The 23,456-nt window shown below is 42.7% G+C and overlaps 1 protein-coding gene across 7 annotated transcripts in view; it reads left to right on the forward strand.

Moving 5' to 3' along the window:
- Nucleotides 1-23,456, forward strand: part of OSBPL5 (oxysterol binding protein like 5) — a 174,996-nt gene that overhangs the window by 118,583 nt on the left and 32,957 nt on the right. For all 7 annotated transcript variants that reach the window (XM_083838999.1, XM_083838996.1, XM_083838994.1 and 4 more), the window contains 5 exons: nucleotides 361-434; nucleotides 10,182-10,262; nucleotides 10,938-11,039; nucleotides 12,609-12,812; nucleotides 19,476-19,560. In XM_083838999.1, the coding sequence (XP_083695125.1) occupies nucleotides 361-434; nucleotides 10,182-10,262; nucleotides 10,938-11,039; nucleotides 12,609-12,812; nucleotides 19,476-19,560 (546 nt within the window). The remainder of the gene's footprint in view (nucleotides 1-360; nucleotides 435-10,181; nucleotides 10,263-10,937; nucleotides 11,040-12,608; nucleotides 12,813-19,475; nucleotides 19,561-23,456) is intronic.

Raw genomic sequence — 23,456 nt, forward strand, 5'->3', positions numbered from 1 at the left:
ACTGTGGTAATGTAATTAAAGACTGCATCATAATGCAGACACACAAGGGGGCTGATCAAGGACGCATAAACAACCTTATTTCTGGTGTTCTCCTGCCTTCATACACTGGATTTGCAACCATCGTAGTGGTTTACCAGAGGGTTTTCAGACGTAACTTTTAAGCAATACATGTCGCATGGTCCGAGCATGTGGATCCAGGCTATTTTAAGCTGTGTAAGATCCCTCTCTGTGAGCTTGGTGTGCCTGCTATTGCTCCTCATAGCTTCTCTTGCTTCCTGTTAACAGTAGCCCTTCTAGGGCCATGAGTAGCCATGATTTTGCCCAAAATTTCTGTTTCTGAATCGCATTGCTTTGTTGCAGGAAAAGATGTGGAAGGAAACAGTCCATCGACGCTGAAGGACGAGACACCACAGACACCGAACTCCATTAGCAAGGTACTGTGGGACAGGGATGCAGCCTAGCCTTGCTTTCATTTCTTCTCAAGCTGTTATTAATCATACTTACAGTCTTTTTTTTAGTCACTGAGAATGCCTCTCCCTTTGTTTCTGCAGGAACCGTGTGTGCATGTTTTGAGAGAAAGAAAAGGAGCATTTTGGGATGGTGGGGATGACCTAGAGAAGCCCACTTTTTCCTCTGACTTAGTAGCACCTACTACAGCAGAACCTTGGTTATTTGGGCCTCATTTGACAGTGTAATTAGATATGAATAATTATGGTTGAAAGCTTGATGTTGTCAGCAGAGGTGTCTCCGGCTGTTCTTGACCAGCAAGGCCATCATAAAGCTTAATTGTTTGGAACATAAAGCTGTAATATTTAATGTACTGCATGGCATCTGAAACTGCAAGTTGAAATCCTGGGTGAGAGCTCTGAGAACTGGTGTAGCAGGAGAGGAACACGCACTAAACCAGACGTCCTGAACACAGCATTTCCATCCAAGCTATTACAGAGAGGTGAAACTGGATCTAAAGACTCTGGATCTGGGTGTTCAAGACCTGGCTCTACATCTAGACTTATTGCGTGCCTGGCTTTGACTTCCTGTAGAGATGGAATTGACCTTTTAAATTAGATCTGGCTTTGAGATGCATGTGCAGGCTTTTTGGCTGCAGCTCCCTGACATGTTTCTGGAGGGTAACTAGAAATAGCAGCAAGGCCTGTTAATAAATTTTTAACTAAATTTATTCAACTATAAAGCTATAAAATGCAAATGACACCAGCTGAAATGAAAATATAACACGAAGGAAGCATCTGGAGACAAGTGATTTCTTATAATACATGGGAACAGACTCTGCATCTTCAAACATATTTGGCTGTGCTTGCTGGAGCTTGCAGGCTGTTCTGCAGGGATGTCCTGGCAGAGGCCAGCACGGGGTTCCAGTGACAAGAGGAACTTTGGGAGTGTAGAGCAAGGGCTTGTGTGCATGTCCTCTGCTTTTGCTGGGACCTGGCAAGATGCAAACCAACCTTGGTTTTGTTTTTTCTGGGGCACGTTCCTGATGGGAACCCCGCTGCTGACTTATCCTGGCAGTGGAAAAGCCAAAGGACCAAAGGATGGCGTCCAGGGCTTTGTTTGAAGGCCAGATGTTTTGCACGCCTTACAAGGAGTGGTGTTAAATTCACAGGGACTTAGGAGTGTAAAGAAGGAGGACTTTTCCTTTTAATTTCTGATGTGATGTTGGTCAGCCAAGCCACAGGACAGCTCAGAGCACCAAAATGCTATTTGAATGGAAGTTTGGTTTCTGAGATGCAGGAAAAACACAAGAGTACAGTGTACTTCTGAGAGCTGTCTGGGAGAGAGCAAGGCCAAGCTGTGTTTTCCCAGCCTCAGGGCCTGCCTTGCCGTGTAGTCTCTTACAGGTACGTTTTTGAGAGGCACCCTTGGAAAATGTGGTGCCCGCCTAGATTTCCACCACGCTTTGTGTGCACCTGGGAGGCATCGGTGGGTCTCTCCTGGACAGTGGCAGCAAGAGCAGTGGTTGAGGAGCAGTGAAGGAAAGCATGCAGCACAGAACAGCTGCGTCAGAGTGGGAAGTCAAAGCAAACGGCAGGCTAACCCTGCACACCAGCTTTGCTTTAACCAACCAAAGACTTTGGCTTGGGGATAGTCAAAATTCTTCTGAAACACTAATAAACAACAACAAAAAAAGGATGGTAAGACACCAAAGCCCCAAACTTCAACTCACCTACTGACTTCCAGTGTTGCAGGCAATTACTTTGGCTACCAAATGGGTCAGAGCTAGCTTTTTCTTTCATGCCTGAATGTTCTACCAGGGTACAGGGCATTTGATTCAGAGGCTGACTTCAGTGATTTTCCACCTCACTGGACCTCTGCAGTAGCGCCTGTTCTCACTTCACGCTGCTTCGCGTTACTGTGGTGTTTGATGCCTGGTTCTTCACTTCCAGCCAAGGAGCTTTTCTTCTCTCTTGCTTCGCAGTGTCAGTGACAGCAGGGAGTCTCTATTGTGACATGTCTTGCACCTCAAAAATTTAGGCAAAGTGGAAGTTGGTTTGCTTAATATTTCACTTTCCACGTCCACCCAGCTGTAAGGCTGTAAAACAAAACCTTACTGCCAGATGCTCAGCACCGTATGTCAGGATCTGGTGTGGCATTTCAGTTTAAAAATAAATAGCAATTCCAGTCACTTCAACCAAAGGACAGAGTGTGTGCTAATTGGGTCATATTTAGATTCCCGTTAGCGGGGGGGGGGATAATTTTAGTAACTGAATTGTAGGGTGTGCAGGTTTAAATAATGGCTTCAGTAGTAAATGTACTAGGTAACAGATCCATGCCACAAATACTTAGCCTTCGTTTGCCACAGTGGATGTAACAGACCCTGTTGCAAATCAGTGTTCCTTCAGCAATGCTATTTCAATGTACTCATGGACTCTGTTCACCCAGTAAGAAGAAAGAAAGCAAAGCTGGCTGAGTGATTCAGCCCCCATAGTGGAGTTCAGGACTTTCCCAGCTCTGACCTTGTCCTTGTGTTTCCCCACGCAGATGAATGGTGTTTCTGTTTCACATCTTCATCAGTGACGTGGAAACAGTCCCATGTTTCACACATATCCACACTGTGTGATGGAGCAGGCTGCAGGTTTCCCAGGTTGGCAGACATCAAGCAGGATATCCCATGAAAACCTCTATAAACCTTTGGCTTGTGAACACACTTCATTGTACTTGAACTCTTAGATGGATTGCTGGTCTCTTCCTGAAGTGCGAGCATATCCAGATTGTTCTGTCTGTATAGACAGTAAAATGCTGGATGCTGGAACATTTGCTTTCAGTATTTGTGCACTTTTTAGTAATATGCATTTTTGGTGGCTGTTGTGGCTTTCATTCCTATTTTTATTAAAAAAAAAATAAGGCACAGTTCAGCTATATATTGCATTTTAGAGGAGTCTCTTTCAGCATATTTTAACGACAAAGAAAAGGTCATTTATTTCAGATTGTTGCTCATATTAGCTTCTATTTTTTAGAGCCCTTTAGTCTTGTAGTCTGTGCCCAGCGTTCATAGTGGTGTGAAAATATGGCAGGACTGCATCTAAGCCTCAGGCTCTTCTCTGGAGCTGGGCAGTGCAGTGAGCACATGCCTGATATTGGCAGGTGATGCCTTTCTCTCATGACAAGCTCTCAGTCAGCACTGTTAGCATCCCTTAAGACACCTTTTATTGCAAAATGCAGCAGTGCATTTTCCCTTTTTTTCCCTCCCTATGCTTACCTGTTCATTCTACTGTCCAGAAAGTAGCTGGCATCTCTTGATAGGCACGCAGAGCCCACAAAGTATTGAAGTTTATTTTAAGGGACTTAAAGCTGACTATCAGTAGTACCTCACTATTTTCAGTCCCACACTAATGCCACAGTGAAGTCTAAAATTACCACATCGTAGGAGTGTGGTTGTTGTATGCACAGTTTTATGATGTATAGGAGGGCAAAGCTTCAATTGCTTTGTTCATTGTGAATGTGTTTTTCCACATGCCTGAGTAGTTCAAGACTTTATTGTGTAATTTGTAATCTGAAATATAAATCTAAGTGGTTGCAATTTTTTTTTTTTTAGCTGAAAAGTGGTTTTAAACAGCTCATACCAATCACTTGAGATTTGATAGAGCAAGCTGCAAACCCCATGCTGTCTCAGGCTCATCCTTTTAGTTCATTGAAACATGCTTTTAACCTCCAAGTTAATTCCAGCTGCATTTGGGACTATCAGAAAAGACCATTCACACCTCTGACAACCTGCAAGTGTACTTTTCCCTCTGCTCTCCCAATGCCAGCAAACCAAGGAATCAGTTGTCAGAGAGATCCAGAAGCTGCAGGAATCAGCTGCGAGGGGCCCAGGAGGGAAACATCCCCTGTGTGTGCTCAGCACAGCTTTAGAGGAGAGCTTGGCCCTTCCAGATGGTGTTACACCAAACTGGACCCTTGCCGACATTTCATTGCTGTACTTTATGCTGTGGATATTGTGGATGTAATTATTTTGGAGCTAGTAGTCTCTATTGCATCTCATGCTCAGCTCCTGTGCCCAGGAATGCATTGTTTCTTCAGGTACTGTGGTCCACAAAGGGTTTTGCAGCTGGTTGCAGGTGAGCAGAGATGGAGTATCCTGGGAAAACTGCAGAGGAGAGGGGTGGGACTTTGCACTGAGAGGTTAGAAATGCGGAGCACCGCTACATTATAAAGTCCAGCTGTTTTCCATTGCTCGCCTTCTCCATCTGTTTAAACTCAGCCTAGGAACGAGAGCAGTAGCTATGGCTAGAGGAGAAAGCAAAGCTCTGCTATAGGTTTCTGCTTAGAAATACAACTCTGATGGTCGTGAAACAACATCTTTCTCAGTCCACAACTTTCCATCACGCCTAAAATGTTCTTCAAATATTCCAAACTTGCAGAATGTTCTTCCCCTGAAAGGCACACTTAGATGATTGTATGGCCATCCCATGAGGCCTGTGACTTTTTCTTTAATTACAATGATCTGGCGCAATGGAGCAAAGCACTCCACTAAACAGTAGTGTAGCTTGATATTTTGAGTCGCTTCCATAGGTGGCTTTCAGTGATGATTTTCCCTAGATATTGCTGTCACCTCAGCTATTTGTGTGTACAGGCTTTTCAATTTAGGCTCTTCATTGTGCAATGGCAATGTTGTAAACACAGCTACTGTATCTCTGTAACATCGTTGAAATAAGAGGAATGTTTTCTGCACCCAGAAAATTTGAGGTGAAAATCATTTGATGTGCTGTAAACCAGCATATTAATTGAAGGGTAATCTTCCCTAATCCAAAGTTTGTTTATCAGTAAGAATTGTTTCACTGACTCTGACATGCTTTGGATGAGCTGTTAGTTACCATTTTGCAAAAGAATTGCTTATAGTAAACTGAAAAGCAAGTTGTTTAAATACAGTTGAGGTATCTGTGAATATTCACAACAACAGCAAGAAGCTCTTTGCTTCTGCTAGATCGAGCTTTCCATAGTGTTGATACTATCGTAGGAGCTTTCATTTCATTTGTTTTATTCCTTCAGTAATACAGATCTGTAGCAATTTTAAGTGGAAAAGATACTGGAGAAGTTACATGTGAGCAAGGACATGTCTCCCACGTGATGACTGTTTTTGCTTTTGTGAAACGTAACTTCTGACCCCAGCTACTTTTGTTCTGCCTTCAAATTCCCATCAGATTTTGTCTGTCTGTCTCTCACTTGGATAAAAAAAGAAAAAAGTGCAATGTGTAAGCAGTCACTGCTGTTAACATGTAGACCACAGGTTGAGAATGATGTTATTTAAATACGTCTAACTTGGAGTAATTCTGTCTGATTGTCTCTCAGTACACATTATTTTGTGTTCATCCCATGCAGCAAGGATTGTTTGTGCTAAACAAAACCATATATTCCTCTTGCTATTATCCAGGGCATGGTGGGCTGGCATCCCCCCACCAGAGTTGATGAGACTGTTCTGTGACATGGCTTGGTGCCCCCTGGAAGCGAAGGCACCAAAAGACACTGTAGCAGAAGCGTGCTGTTGTGAGGACGCTGTGTGCCTTCTTGCAGAGCCTAGCCGAAGCGTGAGGGTAGTATGATCACTGCTAACGATCAGCAGCGGATCCCAGGAGTTGCACGACTCAGATAAAAGGCAACAGAGACTTAGCAGGGATAAGAAGTGTGCCTCTGAGCGGAGTACATCTTGTCATCACCCTGCAAGGTCATCACTCACTCCTGGAAAGGACAGATCTGGTTAGAGAACTGGGAGTGGCAACACGTTCCACCCTCACAAGTGCTGTGACATGCCCTGGAAAAGTTTTTGGCAGATTAACCATCTTCTAGCCTTAGGAGAAACAGCAGGTAGAAAAACACTTTCTCATTAGAATACTACAGTGTCTTTTTTCATTTTACAAAGGACACCAATTACCTACCCTCCCATTGTATAAAGTCTCTTCTCTGGTTAATGCTGTTCACGTGTTGTTGCAGAGGGGGCCACGCTAGGATTGCTTGCCCAAGCATTATCCCGTTGTCCTTGACAGAACTGCTGTGGTGACAAAAGGCTTCTTGTAGTTTCCTGCCAGGATGAGAATGGCATGTCGACAGAAGGCCATCATTATACTCTCTTGACATGTCCTAGTGCTCTTGTAAGGTCCTGCTGTGTTTTGGGGATCTTCACAGCTGATGGCCTGGATTACTGAACCTTATATATACCATGAGGTGCAATCAAAACTATTACAACAGCTTTATGCAAAAGCACGAAATCATATTATTTCAAGACACTTAGCAGGTTAAACCTGGGAAAACCAGGAGGGGCTGTGGTATGTATTCCTGTCCCATGAAAAGGCAGGAACTTTAAAAACCAAGGTGCAGTGCTTTTCACCGTGCAGAACTGGAGATCACCTGCAAGCTAAGTGCTCTTTAATATCTGTGATCATGCATCCTCGTCAGCACACAAAGAAGCAAAGCTGGCGGGGGGAAGCAATCTGTTTGTCCAGTTAAAAAAGCACCCAGGGAACAGTCACATTTCTGAAAACACAAGTCCCAAGTCACGCCTATCTGAAAGCTTTGCCATGCCTCCTAGTTACATGGCTTGGTTTAGTAAGATTTTCTCTCCCTTCATAAAGCTTGGCCATTTTATAACCACCCTGGGGAGCTGCACTGTCCATCATACACCGTTCTCATCACTGTTTTGGGGACATGGCAGCACAGATATTTATTTTCCCATGCTTAGAAACTCTTACGCAAGCAGTGAGGGTCTTAAGCTACTGCTTCTTTCTCATCTGTTCTTAAGCCTGTCTTCATGTGCACCATCCCGGTGGCCGTGTTTTCACTTGATGTGTCTGGACACAGCTCAGTCACGGGGGAGGCAGTGCCCGAAGGAAATGGTGCAGCAGTTCAGGAGCCCACTGCAGCAGCCTCCAAGGCTGTTAATCCATCTGCTTTAACCAAGTGAAAGACCAGTTTGTAATGACTTCGGGTGAGTTGCACTGTATTTATTGAGCTCCTAAAGACTGCAGTGGTAGGGGGGAAGATGATCCCTTCATCCGCTGTTGTGCACTGGGGCTTTACAGCAGAGCAGCTGGTGGCTGGCAGCCCTGGGCATGAAGCTAGGAGCCAGCACCCCTGAGGAGGCAGAATCAATGTCTCTCTGTGTAAACCACCCAGGTTTGAAGTTGTGTGGTTGTTTAACTCTATTTTTAGCGTGACCCGGAGAGACTCCAAGCAGGAGGCAGGTGTGGCTGGCAGAGTCGTGACAGTGCCTCTGTCTGCCTTAGCTTCGGTTGCCCATGAGCAATGGGTTTAGGGCTCAGGTTTGCATGGTTGGTGGCGGTTGTTGGAAGCTTTTCTGATTTGATCTTCAAGGAGATTTCCTCGAGCCAAGTGAGCTTAGGTGGCATATTTTTATCCAATATCTAAGTGCTAAGATGTAATTCTCTAGACAACAAGTGACTAGCTTGTTTTTGTTCATTAAGCACAAAACATTCTTTATATCCTGATGCTTTGCAGACACCTGAACAGCATTTCCTAGAATCTCACAGACATCTGTGCTTTTTCTGCTTCTCACGCTGGCTAATGAGGGATGGTACGCAGTGTTTCTCTGTGTGTCTGATCTCTCGGGCTGGAGTGAGTGAAATTACCAATAAACAGTTGGCTCATAATTGAAACTCAAGGACAGGACATTCTTCCTGCTGACTGGGAGAAAGGAGGAGAATTCTCCTGACCAATTTCAGAGAACACACGTCTCGAATCATGAAAGCATAATCTCTTAATAATTCCAGAGGATTCTAGCTCAGAGACATTTAAGCACTTGGAAATGTTTCCTCATAAAGAAAAGCTTGTAGCGTCTCTCTCAAATGTCTACCGCTGCCCTTTGAAATGTGACAAAGACCCTGTGGGCACAGTTCTCTGCTCAGGTGTCTTGTCTGTGTAGAGGTCCTCACTGCAAATCCTGTGGTTTTACAGGGAAGTCCCATACACAGAAATGTAAAATATGCTCCAGAGACGGCATTGCAGGTAGAGAAGACTGGTTTACCTTTCAATTAAAACAAAAACGACAGATATGAAGTAGTTTGCAGGAGTCCAGAGCTGGTGTTTTCCCTGAGTGGGTTTAATGTAAAGTGGACTTGTAGACTGGACAGTCAAATCAGGTGCTTCACTGGTCTCTGTGTGCCTTCTTAGAGTTTTCATTTCTTTATTCTTAAGGGTTACATGTTGTTTTGGTTTTAGTGCAAGACTACTATGAGGGTGTAAGAACAAGTAACAGGTTCTTTAGTGACCCTGGCTCTGCTGCATATTGCACTTGCTGCCCCTAATTTCCAACCTTGCATCATCCAGCAAGAGTTTTGCTCTAGAGATTCTCAGTTGGGAATACACCTTCATCTGCTACTTTTGCTTCTGCCACAGTCTCCAAAGCATCATTGATGGTCTGTTTGCTGCGATACGGTGAAGCATCTGCATGTTTTTATCTAAGTCATCTGTGTGTTTTCATCTAAGTCACGTGTAAAGGACTGATCCAGCTACCATTAAATGCATCCCTGCTGACACTGATGTTCAGCATGGTTCATGGCTATAGTAGCTGGAGAGGTTTCTGTGTCACTGGGAGGGAAAAAGAAAAGTGGGTCTCTCTAAACTGAAGGCACTGTCATACGATTACATCAACTCATGACATACAGGAGAGAGAGTTTGACAGCCCACTGGGTTTGTTTCACATCACAGCAGTGAATTTGTAAATGGGAACTATATTTGTTACATTTTATCCTTACTACAGCTCCTTTTTGTGTCATACTCATTAAATCAAGTTGGCCAAGGACTGAACTTCTTCATAAAACCTTTGTGCAAAAGAAGTAGAGACAGTGTCTGACCCCAAACATGAAAGGCTGGAAGGAAAAGAAGTACAGAGAGAGAAAGTAACTTCCCCAAGGTCACCTAAGAAGGTAGCAGAGACCATCCCAGACCATAATTCTCATGCCACTAACCCTCCCCAGGTTTGGACAAGTGCCTATCCAAGTGTAGGGGTTGTAGTTGTAAGGCGGGTTCCAGAGAGTTGCACTCGCTAAGTGTACCTTGGTTTGGGAAGAGTAATATTGTGACCATGTCTAACAAAGTAAAACATTTTTTCAGCCCATCAGCACAAACATGAGATCAGTCTTCAGCCTCTGAAAATGAATTTAAACAGCACTGACAGTATCAAACATGATTTGAAGTGACTATATATTTGGTGCCTGGCTTCTCTAGGCCAAGATGATGATGATTTTCTGTATTGTCTGTAACATGATTAGGTCATTTCTTGCCCACTGTGTTCCTGAACATTTCAGCCAGGACAATGTCATTACCAATATCAAGTCTAGTTCTGAAGGATCTCTACCAGCTTTTATATATTTTTTATTCCAGTAATTGAAATGATTTAAGATTTGAAAAGACATGAGTAGTTTTCAAAGTTAGGAATAAGAATAGGGGAATTGTTTTTAATAAAAATTAATGTCAACTTGGGAGAAATACGAAAAATATGGGGAATTTTCCAACTAACTATGAGCACATAAAAAGGAAATTCAGAGCACACTGCAGTTATGTCATTTCTGAGCCTATCTAATCTAGTGTACTTCTGCTGAAGCCTGCAGTCCGCTCTTTCATGGATTCCTGGAAGATATAAACAACCTTTCATTAGAGCTTAGCTTGAACATCTTCGTGTTAACACATTCCTATTTCCTCTCTCCCTCTTTTTTTAGATCGAATATAAGCTTTGCAATGGGTCTGACAAAGAGTGTGTGTCTCCCACGGCCAAATCCACTAAGAAGGAAACACTGAAGGTATGTGCAAAGCAGCCAAGTCAGCATCAGCTGACTTTCACTTACAAAACAAGTAGTACCTTTCAAACAAACCGTTGGGAACTGCTCTGAGTCATTTCCCAAGACCCAGAAAAGCCTCTGACTCTTCTAAGAGTCATTATAGGCCAAGGGCATTAGTGGGCTTTATATACAGGATTAGGTTATATATTGCAAGCAGAACAAATCTGTGTAATTATTTTGCTCTGTTCATATGCTCCAGAGCCATAAGGCACCTCAAGAAGACTGTAATGCTTCATTGGCCTTGTTGGGAGGAATATGCCTAAGCAATCTGTGTAAATTATTGCTTGAACGCTTGCTTTGTCTCCCAAACCAAAAGTATAAATAATCTGGTTTGGATGAAATTAGATTTAATATTAATTCTCTTTAATTTGAGGGGTGGGGAGGACTCATTAGTCAGCCTCTTTCCATTCCCCCCAAAGAAAAGCAAAGTTAAATTATGTTTATTGGAACTTCAGAAGCAAAGAAAGTATCTGCTCTCTTGTTATGTTTTTGTTCCTCTGTGTGCTCATTTCTGGGGAGCCCGTGCTGGGTCAAGTTCTAGCTGTGCTATACATAGCTGTCCTTAATGCATTATGTTCTTTCCTCCCCCAAAGAGGCCATGATTACAGCTGCTATATTTTCTCTGTTCTGAACCAGGTACAAAAAAAAAACTACAGACAGGAGAAGAAAAGAGCTACCAAACAACTCTTCAGTGCTCTAAAGGATCCCAGTGTAGTGATCACAGCAGACTGGCTGAAGGTATTTAATACAGACCATTGATTCTGAGACTCTAGACAAAAATAAGTGAGAAATACTTGCTGAGTCTAGCACCGAGTGAAGCAAGACAGACTAAATTTGAGTCGATGTTGCTGTAAAGCTTGAACTACGTTTGGGGAATGTTTGCTTTTCATCTTAACCTAAATGAGTCTGTCTGTTTCATGTCCTTAAGTACGAACAAGGTCTCAAAAACTGCATAGTACAAAAGGAAGTGATGATATTATTTTCTTTCCTCCTCTGAAAGAGTCTGCTGACCTCTTCCTGTAGATATGTTTTTGTACTGAGGAGGGAATAGACAGAGTAATAGCCTGGAAATGGGCAGATACAGCTTGTTCTATTGACAGTTGGATTTTATATTGCCACAGTGCAGAATGAAACATATTGGACCTGATGACAACTGTAATTTCTCCTTGTGCAGGGACTCAACTAGTGACAGCTTCTCATTGAAGTCCTAAAACTTTGTATGTGGCAAAGTACGTGTGGATTGACATTGCAAGAGACTATCTTCGACCAGTGTTTTTCTCCTCATTTAGGGGCATCTAGTCTGGTTTGACTGGTCATGAATTGGTTGCCCCTTTTATAATGGCAAAACTTTATCTCCAAACATCTTCAAACAAACAGCTCTTTAAGAAATAAAGTAAATTAAGGATTTCATGAAAAAATACAATTGTATTTGTCCAGTGTGAAAAACCTCTCACATTATTCTATCGTTAAAAGCCAGATAAGTGAGATGTGTATCAATTATTTGAGCAAATAGATTGGAAACAAAATGTTTCAGTCATGTTCAGTGTTGATGACAGATAAATCCTGGTTTTTGTAATACAAAATACTTGCTGCATAGTTGTGGATGGAAATATCTAGCTCAGAAACAAATGATGCTGGCCCACAAAAACAGTACAGCAACATAAGACTTGAGGTTCAGCCTATATATGTTGGAGATGAGAAGACCTTAGGCAAAACCTAACCTTACTGAGAAACTTCTCACTACAAAACTGTTACCTTTAATACATTCTATCAGATTTAATGTCTTCTATACAAGAGAGAATATGCATTGAGCTTGACAGAGGAGTAAACCAGCTGGAGAAGGTTTACTTCTCTGTCAAGTACCCCATTTAAGAAACGGGGTATTTGTCAAAACCCATTAAGAGCTCTGTTCTGCTGAACATTACTAAAATGACTCTGAAATCCAGTTAGATGAGCTATAATATATTTCTGTGCAGTATCCTAATTCACACGTCCTCCGTGATTATTAACAAATCACTCTTACATCGGCCAGCAGTGCTGGTTGCCTAAAAAAATTAAGCAAGCTGCAAACACCAAGCCAGAAATAAAAATATGACTGATAGCCAGATTTGTGTGGTCTGGGATTTTGGTATGAGATCCCCAAGACTGTTTAGACAATGCAGTGTATCCTTGTGTAAGGAAGTGTATCTCCGTGCAGCCGTGGGAGAAATGGGTACTGGAAATACTGAATAAATACTGAATAAATGTTGGTTTTGTTTTAAGGAGCAACATAAGGGTAACATTTTTTCTTTCCCTTCCTCCCTCCAGATTCGTGGAACTCTGAAGAGTTGGACCAAGCTGTGGTGTGTTCTGAAACCGGGAGTGCTGCTGATTTATAAGACACCAAAGATCGGACAGTGGGTTGGGACAATCTTGCTCCATTCTTGTGAGCTGATCGAGAGACCCTCCAAAAAGGATGGCTTCTGTTTTAAACTTTTTCATCCTTTGGATCAGTCAATCTGGGCTGTAAAGGTAACAACCCTGATGAGCTGATCAAGCTCTTCTTGGTCACCAAAGCGTCTGAGTACTAGCTAGATTTATCTAGCGTTGTTGGTATCTAGATTCTCAGTTATTTGGTTGCTGTTAGTGATGGTGAATTGGCTGCGTAAAAAGATGATGCTGAAGCCTAGTTGTGATACGACATCAAAGGAACACGGTGCATTATGGTTATACATATGTATCATTCTTGATATATAGGTGTATGCATAAACTGAGGGAAGGGGGGAATGCATTAGTGCAGAAGCTGTATCAAGCCATGGCCTAGATCTTTAAAAATAGATGAGGAACAGACCCAACTAAATGACTTCCCAGAGACAAGGATGTACAGCACTGCTTTGCACAACACTGGAAAAGGGCTGGCAAAGTGAAAAAAAAAAAAAAAAGGATGAATGATATGACCACAATGTCTTTTTTTTTTCCCCTGATGTCTGAGGTTTGGGTTTGTTAGTGATGGACTTGGAACTTAGTGGACTGCTCAAGCCCTGACTGTTACACAGAAGTGTGACTTTGGATGCATTGTCGTAGTTTTCTCTTCTTTGAAATGGAAGTAGGAAGACTTTCTCTCCTTTGAGTCCTTCTTCTTCAGGCTGTTGTTACTTAGAGGCTGTATGTACATAAGCTCCAGCAGTGGCCTCTGGATCTCCCTGTAACATAGACGATTAGTAGTTTCTCACCCTTCTTGAAATAACTCCCTGCTAGTTATGAAAAGCTGGATTTCTTTTTCTTCTTCCCTTTAAGATTAGGCAGAAAGCAAAAAAAAGAAAATAAAATATGAATGCCTGTGAGCAAAGAGGAAGACCCCAGTACTTCCTCGGAAGCACTGAGAGCAACATCTGTTGGATACCCTGAAGTGACAGAACTCAACTTATATTGAGCTCTTTTTTCCCCTTTAAAATATTGACTCAGCAGAATTGTTGAAGACAAATTCTCCAAGAGACATCACCAGTGCAAACAAGGTTGACAAGGTACTGCTTTGCTGCAAGGTGGTCAGCAAAGTCTGCTTGGAAAGATTCATGCAAGAGTGATGACAGAATTTGTCTTTGGCATCGGAAGGTCTAATAAAATGGAGGGGAATTCCCGTGGGAACAGATTGAGAAACCTCACTCCTGCTCATCCCTCCAGTTAATTAAACAGTTTTAAACACAGCTATACAATCAGTATAAAAAGTCTTGCAATTTTTAATAGGGTAAGAGGAGAGAATTAAAATGAACTTCAACAACCAGAGGTAAGAGCTGCTCTTTTCATTCAGCTCTAATTTGTGCCCAGATGCATTGTTTTAGCTTTATATCCCAAAGGTTTTATTGCAACCTTGCTTCTTATTCAGCTTTCAGAGTTTTGTTGCTTGTTTTATTCAGAGCACTCACCCAAGAAGGCTGTCAATCTTTTGCTGTCCATCAACAAAAATATTCCCTGTGAAATGACAGGTCAGCTGAATTCTTCTGAAAAGGACAGTCAGGAGAGGTAGGGAAAAAACAGAATCAAAAGCAGTCAGGTAATGAAAAGTAGTGTCACTGCCAGATTTGAAGTGTCATGTTATGCCAGTTTGACCTTCCCTTGGTATAAACCATCCAAAAGAAAGAGCAGTTTTTATCAATATGTATATGTATTTGTGTGTATATGTGTATCTAATTCTTGTGTCTCTTGAGAAAAGTGTATGGCAGAAATAAGAATTAATGTATTAAATATGAAAGGGATGTATCTCTGAAAATGTTTCTGTACCTAGAGGAAGTCCTGAGAGATTTGAGTTTTAAGTCAAAGTAATATTGTAAGTCACCTGAGATAGATGTTTAGAAAGCTATGTTCAAGCTGCATAGTAAGATATTTCCTGAAACCTGAGTTCAGCTGGGATTGTTGTGTGATAGATGCTTCCAGCCACAAGGTGAGCACTAAAATATACATCAAGAAAAAATCCACCAGAACTGCCTGATGTCAAAGAAGCTGTCTGCACTCTGACAGCACTTAAAGGCTGAAGATGCTAAAAATACTGTTTTGTTTTATGTCATTTCACGGCCTTCTTTTGAAGCAACTGGAGCAGAATTGGCTAATCTAAATTGGTTATGTGTAACTGTGCAAAGAAAGACTATTTCTCATGAAATACAGATTAGCCTGAGCTTAGACAAGAATCCCAAGTTACTGTCCATCGTGATAGAAATAAGATCTGGCTAAACAACTTTCACTTCCAGCTAAAATGGCTTGTGAAATTTTCAAGGGTTTTCCACAGTACAGTTGATGGTCTGGTTTTGACTCTCACTAATGGACTTCCAGCTACTTCAAGGTAACGAGCACCTTTGTACATGTTATCCTGGGTGCTCTGCAGGTGTTTGGATCTAACTGTGGGTTTCAGCCCTGGGCCAGATATCTGGATTGAGCACTGCCCTAGGCATTTACAGTCATGCTAGCCAATTAAATTCGATTTGCGGTTATTTAACTTCAGCTAGAGCAGGATGAAATTTTGGGGTGCCTTTCACGTGGTAGGTAGGCAAGATATAAGACTATTGCTTATAGTTGGCATTTAGATATATGAACCAAGGAACTTTTTTTCTTATAAAGCTTTCTGGTTTCTAGAGACGGGATGCCAACCTAGGAATTAGTGTGCGGGTGCAGGCATCTGTCCTCTTTCTTCGCAGAGGCAATGTATGGCTATCAACAGGCAGTGTTTGCCCGGCAGTCCCAAATAAATGTCCTAGAATAGTTTGTATTAGTCTATTATTAGTTTACTAATAATACTAAATTATTAATATTATATTAATATAATAATTTTAATTATTATATATATATTATTATATTATATTATATTATATTATATTAATACTAAACTATTCGTTTAATAGTTTGCAGATGACACCAAGTTAGGTGCGTGTGTCGATCTGCTCGAGGGAAGGAAGGCTCTGCAGGAGGATCTGGATAGGCTGGACCGATGGGCTGAGGTCAACTGCATGAAGTTCAACAAGGCCAAGTGCCGGGTCCTGCAGCTGGGTCGTAACAACCCCAAGCAGCGTTACGGGCTGGGAGATGAGTGGTTAGAAAGCTGCCTGGCAGAGAAGGACCTGGGAGTATTGGTTGATAGTCGGCTGAATATGAGCCAGCAGTGTGCTCAGGTGGCCAAGAAGGCCAACAGCATCCTGGCTTGCATAGGAAAGAGTGTGGCCAGCAGGTCTAGGGAGGTGATTGTCCCCCTGTACTCGGCTCAGGTGAGGCCGCAGCTGGAGTAGCGTGTTCAGTTTCGGGCCCCTCGCTACAAGAAGGACGTGGAGGTGCTCGAGCGAGTCCAGAGAGGGGCAACGAAGCTGGTGAGGGGTCTGGAGAACAAGTCTTACGAGGAGCGGCTGAGGGAGCTGGGATTGTTCAGCCCGGAGAAGAGGAGGCTCAGGGGCGATCTTACCGCTCTCTACAGGTACCTTAAAGGAGGCTGTAGCGAGGTGGGGGTTGGTCTGTTCTCCCACATGCCTGGTGGCAGGACGAGGGGGAATGGGCTAAAGTTGCGCCAGGGGAGGTTTAGGTTGGATGTTAGGAAGAACTTCTTTACTTAAAGGGTTGTTAGGCATTGGAATGGACTGCCCAGGGAGGTGGTTGAGTCGCCATCCCTGGAGGTCTTTAAGAGACGTTTAGATGTTGAACTTAGTGATATGGTTTAGTGTAGGACTTGTTAGTGTTAGGTCAGAGGTTGGACTAGATGATCTTGGAGGTCTCTTCCAACCTAGACGACTCTGTGATTCTGTGATTCTGTATTTCCCTTTGAGCTTGCTTGCGAGGTAGCTGAACAGCATGGTGTGGGAAGGCTTTTATTGACTACATCTTGTTCTGGTGTGTATTTAAGTTGGTAAATTAGTTGGGATCAGACCCGCTGAATCTGGAAATATATATAACTTTAATTTTGTTGATTTTAAGAACTTCGACTCATTCCTTTAAAGAAAGAAGTTCTAGTAATCGGCTTGTGCTACTTCTTTTACAGTCGTTTGTTCTCCTCCATACTATAACAGTTACTTTTATCTTTATTCTTGCAGTTATCCATAGCACTGTTAATGAAAGGGACTCCTCCCCCTTTTAAGCTTTGTTTTATGACTCTCCAAGACGAGCTGTCTTGCTGTGCTGTATAAAACGGCAAGTCCAATCCAGTGTTCAAAGCCTGAACACCCGCTGTTTGTCAGTGCCTTTGAGACTCAAATCAAATGTATAAACAGGAATGGTCTGAAGATGACCCTTTTTTAGCTTTGCCGTCTAGAGTCTGAGCTGAGCTCCAGGTCCCCATATAGCAGGGATAACATTCACATTTAGTGAGAGACAGTCATTGTCATGAAGGTTTAGAGTCTAAACTCAAAACAGGCACAAAGCTCAAAGGCTGGGAGACAGAAAACATCATTATCTCCTCTGTGCAGATACAGAACCTCATTTACTTTGTGGAGATGTTGACTTTATTTTTATGGCCTTCTCTCTTTTCTTCTTCTTTTCTTTCTGTGGGAAACAGCCCCTCCATGTATGAGCATGCCTTACCATGAAATATGTTTCCTTGATAAAATGACTTAGCTGCTCCTTGTATTTATCCACACGCCTAAATGTCTGTTAAAACCTTGTGCTACCCCATCCTTTCATGACAACCCATCCCACCCACAGGCTTTTTTTTAATATTGGTTTGTTGTATCTGTACCATTTGGTTGTGGGGGTTTTCCTCCAACAAAACAAATATCTTGCTCCGCACTGAAAACACAACTAATGGTGTTACCAACAATTCTTGAATGTCCTGTTCAGCTGCAAGCTAGTGAAAGGAAGAATGCCATTGGGAATGCTGCCTGATTGCATTAATGTCACTGATAATGCTGTTCTGCTCTGGATCACTAATCAAATCCCAGCTTTGCTGGTCCTGGCTATTAAGCCTTCAAACAGCCTTAATTTTGTGAACCCTGAGCCTCTTGTGGGAGAGAGGAGCAGAGAAATAAGTGAATAACAAGGATCCCAATTTCTGCTGGCAGCAGAAGAACCCTGTGGATATAGAGACAAGAAGCTAGACTGGAGACTGTTGTCTTCTCAGCACTACAGCTTTGTGACATAGACTCAGATACAATTTGATGTGTGTCATATGCTTTCACTCTTCACCCTTTCCAAGTTTTGGCTTCCTGGGTGGAACTCGAAAACAGAAATCCAGATGAAACCACCATTTAACTACTAGACACTTGTATACAGGAGCAATTTTCAGTAGCAGTCACAGTTTCACTGCTTTCACTATTATTGGGAAGAAGTCTTCTCAAGGAGCAGGATGGGATACTGTAAAGGGCCATGCAAGGGAGGAGAGCCATACTCAAACTGCAGACATTTCCCTACAGATTTTAAGTATTGTGTGTGGTATTCTCTAGAAACTAAAGTAAATGTGTATTTGAGAACTTCTGGAGAAAACCGCTTGTTCCACCCTGCAATTAGGTTAGTGGACATGTGGGTATTGGTGATGTTTTCTGCTCTGTATGTGTTTCTGAAATGTCGACATATTTGATCCACTTTCATGTTGTGTCTTACAAGACGAGGAAGAGAAGGAACTGGAGGAGGGTGGGTGACTTCGGAAATGCAAGGGACTTTATTATTTCAAGCATTTGTGACTTAAAGCACGTACAATGGAGACTGTGAAGCTGTGCACACTGGGCAGAGGAAAAGCTCCTTCTTCACAGCTGCTGGAGTTCAAGAAGAGAAAACAGGGAGGAGATCAAGGCACGTGGTTCTGCTCAAATAAGTGCCTAATTCAAGATGTACTTTGTCTCCCTGTGAATCATTTCTGAAGAGTCAAGCTGAAGGGATTCTGGTGGGATGTTTACAAGACACTATAATCTTTTTTGCTACAGCTCCTAAACTAAAGGCAACAAACAAGCGAATCCTGGTTTTGTTCCCAGTTTCTCTGAAGCAGCTGTCGCCGCAGGCACCCCAGTGTAAAGGTTCTCAAAGTGTCTAGATGTAGAAGCGAAGGGCTGCAACCCAGAAACATGTATCTGTGATGGGAAACCTTTGGTCCCCAGCCTGTGGTTTTCCCTGCCTTCTCCTTTCCTGCAGTGGGGCCTGCTCCCCACAGACAAGGTTTTGGATGGAGTTTCCCCTTCCCTCCGTCCGTCCCTCCGTCCGTCCCTTCCTCCCTCCGTCCCTTCCTCCCTCCGTCCCTTCCTCCCTCCCTCCCTCCCTCCCTCCCTCCCTCCCTTCCTTCCTTCCTTCCTTCCTTCCTCCCTCCCTCCCTCCCTCCCTCCCTCCCTCCCTTCCTTCCTTCCTTCCTTCCTTCCTTCCTTCCTTCCTTCCTTCCTTCCTTCCTTCCTTCCTTCCTTCCTTCCTTCCTTCCTTCCTTCCGCTAATGGCAAATATTTGACTGTCTTTGTCCCAGGCTACAGGAATGAAATTTCTCCATTTCTGAGGATGTGAATAAACAGGGTAATCTGGGAGCTGAGCAACGGTTAGGCTAAGTCCAATTAACATCAGAGCTCATTGCTGCTTTGGAGCTACAGCAGCAATGTCATGATTATTAATGAATCTCTCTAAATTACTCCATCTGCTCCTTCCTTTTTTTTGACTATCACAAACATACACACTCTGCCCAGGAAGGGTAGAAAGACATTGAACAGCCACTGCATCTTCAGTGACTTATTTCTTTTTGTCTGTGTTCATTTCCAGGGCCCGAAAGGAGAAAACGTTGGTTCGATCACCCAGCCTCTTCCCAGCAGCTACTTGATTTTCAGAGCAGCCTCTGAATCAGATGGTAAGTTTTAGTCTTCCTTTGCTTTCTCCAGTAACCAGTGTGAATGTTTAGTGTGGACTTCAAGACTGCAGAAGAAAGTAGGTTGATGCAAAAAAAATATGACACATAAAGGAACAAGTAACAGCTCACCCAGCTCGAGATGATGCCTATTAGCGTGGCTCAGAATAGGTCGGGCAGGCTATAGGCAAATTTCATATTCCTCACTGAAAAGCTACCTTTCTGGACATGTGTGTGGAAGGATCTAGGCTTGTAGATGAGGGAAAAAACACTAAGTCAGTAAATACTAGAGGATGAAAGGATTTCATCCTGAAATTAGGATGAGAGGGGGCTTATATCTTTCTTCAGTTTAGCAGAGAATTTAGTGGGTTTTCTGCCTAAGTCTTAGACTAGGTAGGGACCTGCTGGAGGAAAAAGGTATAGCCATACTAAAGAACTGCTGATGGATGCCTCTCAACCACCAGAATTCTGTAAATTTGCTGTACCAGGGCTAATGCTGTAGCAGGCCCAGACAGACCCTGGTGACTCCTCCTGTAATATACAGTTCTGGGAATTCAGAAAATTATGGAAGGGAAATTCAGGTCAATAGATAACAAGCATGCCAGCTTGCTACGTGAAATCTCTCTAAATGACTTTAGCAGACCTAAAATATCAGTGATTTATAAGTAGATAAGAAGATTAAAATAATGTTTTCATTTCATTTGACCTTCAGACTACTGTAATTTTCTTTTGCCATAGCAAATTAACCCAGACTGTTGTTTTATGGATGTTTTTCACCTATTACACCAAGGTGCCCAAGTAGCCCACGTGCTCATTCAGGTTTCATCTAGACTGACTTTAGGGACACAACAATTGTTTATGGAGCACAGTGGGCTTTAGAAGGAAAATGCTGCTGGTAAGTTTCATAAATTGCTAAAGGCTGGAAATGGGACTTTGAAGATGCCAAATGCAGCTTTAACATGGCACTTAGAACAGGAGGAAAGCTGCTTCCATTGCAGGCTTGGCATGCTGTTCTTCCTGTGGCTGTGTAAAGAGAGCTGTTCACAGTGAGAAAGACCATATCAACAGTGAAAGCTGCTTGCAGCTGCCAATACAGTGAAATGATATCAGTGGAACTTGTATAGAGCTGTAGAAGCACATTTATTTCTTTTTTACACTTTTGCAGCTTATGGAACAGCACAGTTTATTTGTGTAAAGGCATGCAGGATTTTACATGGCTCCTAATATCACCTGTCTTGAGAGGATTAGATTGATACAATAGTCTCTTGGGGAAAAAAAATGCCCTTGAGGCAGAGCTGATCAATTACAGGCATTTCAAACCCTGGTTAGACAGACAGCCTGCAGAACAGATATATAGAAGAGTTCTACAGGGTTCTTAGGCAAAGGAGTAACTTCATTAACTGTCTGACAATCCAGATTTTCTAAGTTATTATTTCTTTAGAGATTGATGTGACTCGCCTTTCCATTAACTTAATTAGAAAATGCACAAAGGGAGCAATGTAGACATTGCATGCATTCAAGAAAAATTGCTGTCTGATAATGTCATTTTCTTGTGGCATTTTAACTGTCTTCTAAATGAAAACTGTAATTCTGGGGGAAACCTAATGATTAAATGTTAAAGCCAGCCTGGCAAAGAGACTTGTGGCTGAACTTCTAATCTTTCTTTTTATGATGACTGTCATAGAGCAGTTATGTGGAGTAGAACAGCTTTAGATTTGTTCTAACTACCCTCAGCCATGAAGCTCCCAAGCTAGCTATAGTTCCCAAGAGATCATCAGAGGTAAGATTTTTCTGTCTGTGATCTTTCTGACTGGGTCATACACTGTAATGCTGGAAAAGCACAAAAGGAACCATGTCTGGCACATGAGCATTTTCAATATTTAAAGGCCTGTGGGAAGCTTTCTGCCCAGTGAATTATTATGTCAGTGGTATCATAAGAGCTTAAAATAGTGACTTAGTGGAACTTATTTTTAAAGCTAAGATATTGGCCAAGATTCTTGGGAAGCAGACGGAGACCAGGCAGGTCAAAGTAGAATCGCTTTTTCATTTACTTTGCTGCTTCTCTACAGTAGGGTTGTATAGTTAGATGGAAAGCTACCGTGATCAGAGGAAGAAGGGACTGAGAAGCCTCTCAGTCAAATATCACAAATCTGTTTGTGGGTAGTAGCTAGGACCTTTGGTTAAGGATGAAACAGTATATGTTGTGAACAGCACTAGCAATGCCCTAGATCCACCTGCAGAGATTTGGAACAGGCACATTATGGCTTAGTATATTCTGAGAATTAATCCGTGGTGACCGTGACAGCTGACATGGGAAGCTTTTGGATCTGTCCGTTTGGCTATGAACTTCACAAACAAATTTGTGATGTAACATTGTACCAGAAATATTAGCATGAAACATGGTGTAACTTTCAGCTGAATTAGAGTATTTGAGTTCACAGCTGAGGTCAGTGAGCTGTGAGAAGTGTCTGTACCTTCTGCAATAAGGGAAGGATGAGAGTCTGCAGAGAATAGTGAAGAAGAACTCCCAAACCCAAGAGCTGTCCTAGCGTGGTTACTGTGCTACGCTCCTTTTGTTCACTAGCCGGGCTCCATGGGAGCAGTTCGGGGTTCTTGGCTCCACTGAGCAGTGTGGACATGCTGACAAGTAGCCAAACACATGGGTGTCACTCTCTGAGATCAGTGACTTGGAAATGGTACACACATCAGTAGGTAGTGTAAAACATAGGCAGGCAAGGACACAAAGAATAGAAACTGTTGTGTTTGAAGAAATCTGTATAAAATGCAGCAATTTAAGGTTTGTACTCATAATTAATGCAAATTGATTTTAAGCCCAGGAGACACTACTGGAATGATTGTAGACTAGTATTGGTTTACCTGTTGTGAACGGGCATCGTGAGGAGGGTGTGCTTGAGTTTATTTCATTTCTTAGTGTGCTGTACACTGTAGAGGATGCAGTTATGGTCAAGAGAGACAGAAGATGAAGATGAAACAAGCTAAGCTAGCTGACATAAATGGGGCAGGTGGAATCTGTTCCCTTGCAGAATGTTAGCGTGTATTTGTAGTATGTTCACGTCTCCCCCGTAGATGCAGTGTTGTGTGAATCTACAGCGTCTCTGAGGAGATGTCCTGGCCACGTTCATTTCAACGCAGTCTCCCATGTTAATAGTGGAAAATGAACCACAGAGCATTTGGTGAATTTAACAGTAATTCATGGAGGCCTCCAACTTGCTGGGGAATATTGAGTTACAGCATATGTTAGATGTAGAGTTCTGCTATCCAGGCAACTATATCATGATCAGCAGCTACATGGCCTACTTTTTCTCTCAGCGTTTCAGAATCCCTTTTTTCCCCTCTGCTGTACCATCTGTGACAGACTGTTGGTAGGATTTAAGGTCCTGACTTCTGGACAGCCTGCAGAACCACTGCCAAGATACAGTAAATTTCACGTTCACAGACCTCAGCAGCAGTCTACTTTGTGATGTGTTTTAAAGACATCTGGAAGGTCAAATCAGCCTACAAGGCTCAGCCTGCACGAGCATGGGGTCTCTCTTTTTTAGCAGTTTCAGAAAAGAAAATTGCTTTTTCCAAACCAGTGACTGTGTATGCATTTCAGATTTATGCTGATGAATGGCTTAGAATTAGTAGCTGAAACCTGTCCTGAGCTTCTTGCCCAGACCATTCTGGGGCTGTCCCTGAGATCCCCAAACCAGTCCTACACCCACTCGTATTTCGTAGCGCAGCTCTCCACTTTACCATGGGCACTGTCACCAAAGGGGGGCTACCAGGGGAGCTCAAAGCAGCAGATTACCAAGGGTTAAAGGCTTGACAGTGGGATTGTAAATCACACTTATTTAGTTGCTTATGTCCGTCCCCTCCTCCAGGCATGCTTTGGTTAG

This window comes from Anser anser (genome assembly GCF_964211835.1).
Source record: "Anser anser genome assembly, chromosome: 5".
NCBI lineage: Eukaryota > Metazoa > Chordata > Aves > Anseriformes > Anatidae > Anser > Anser anser.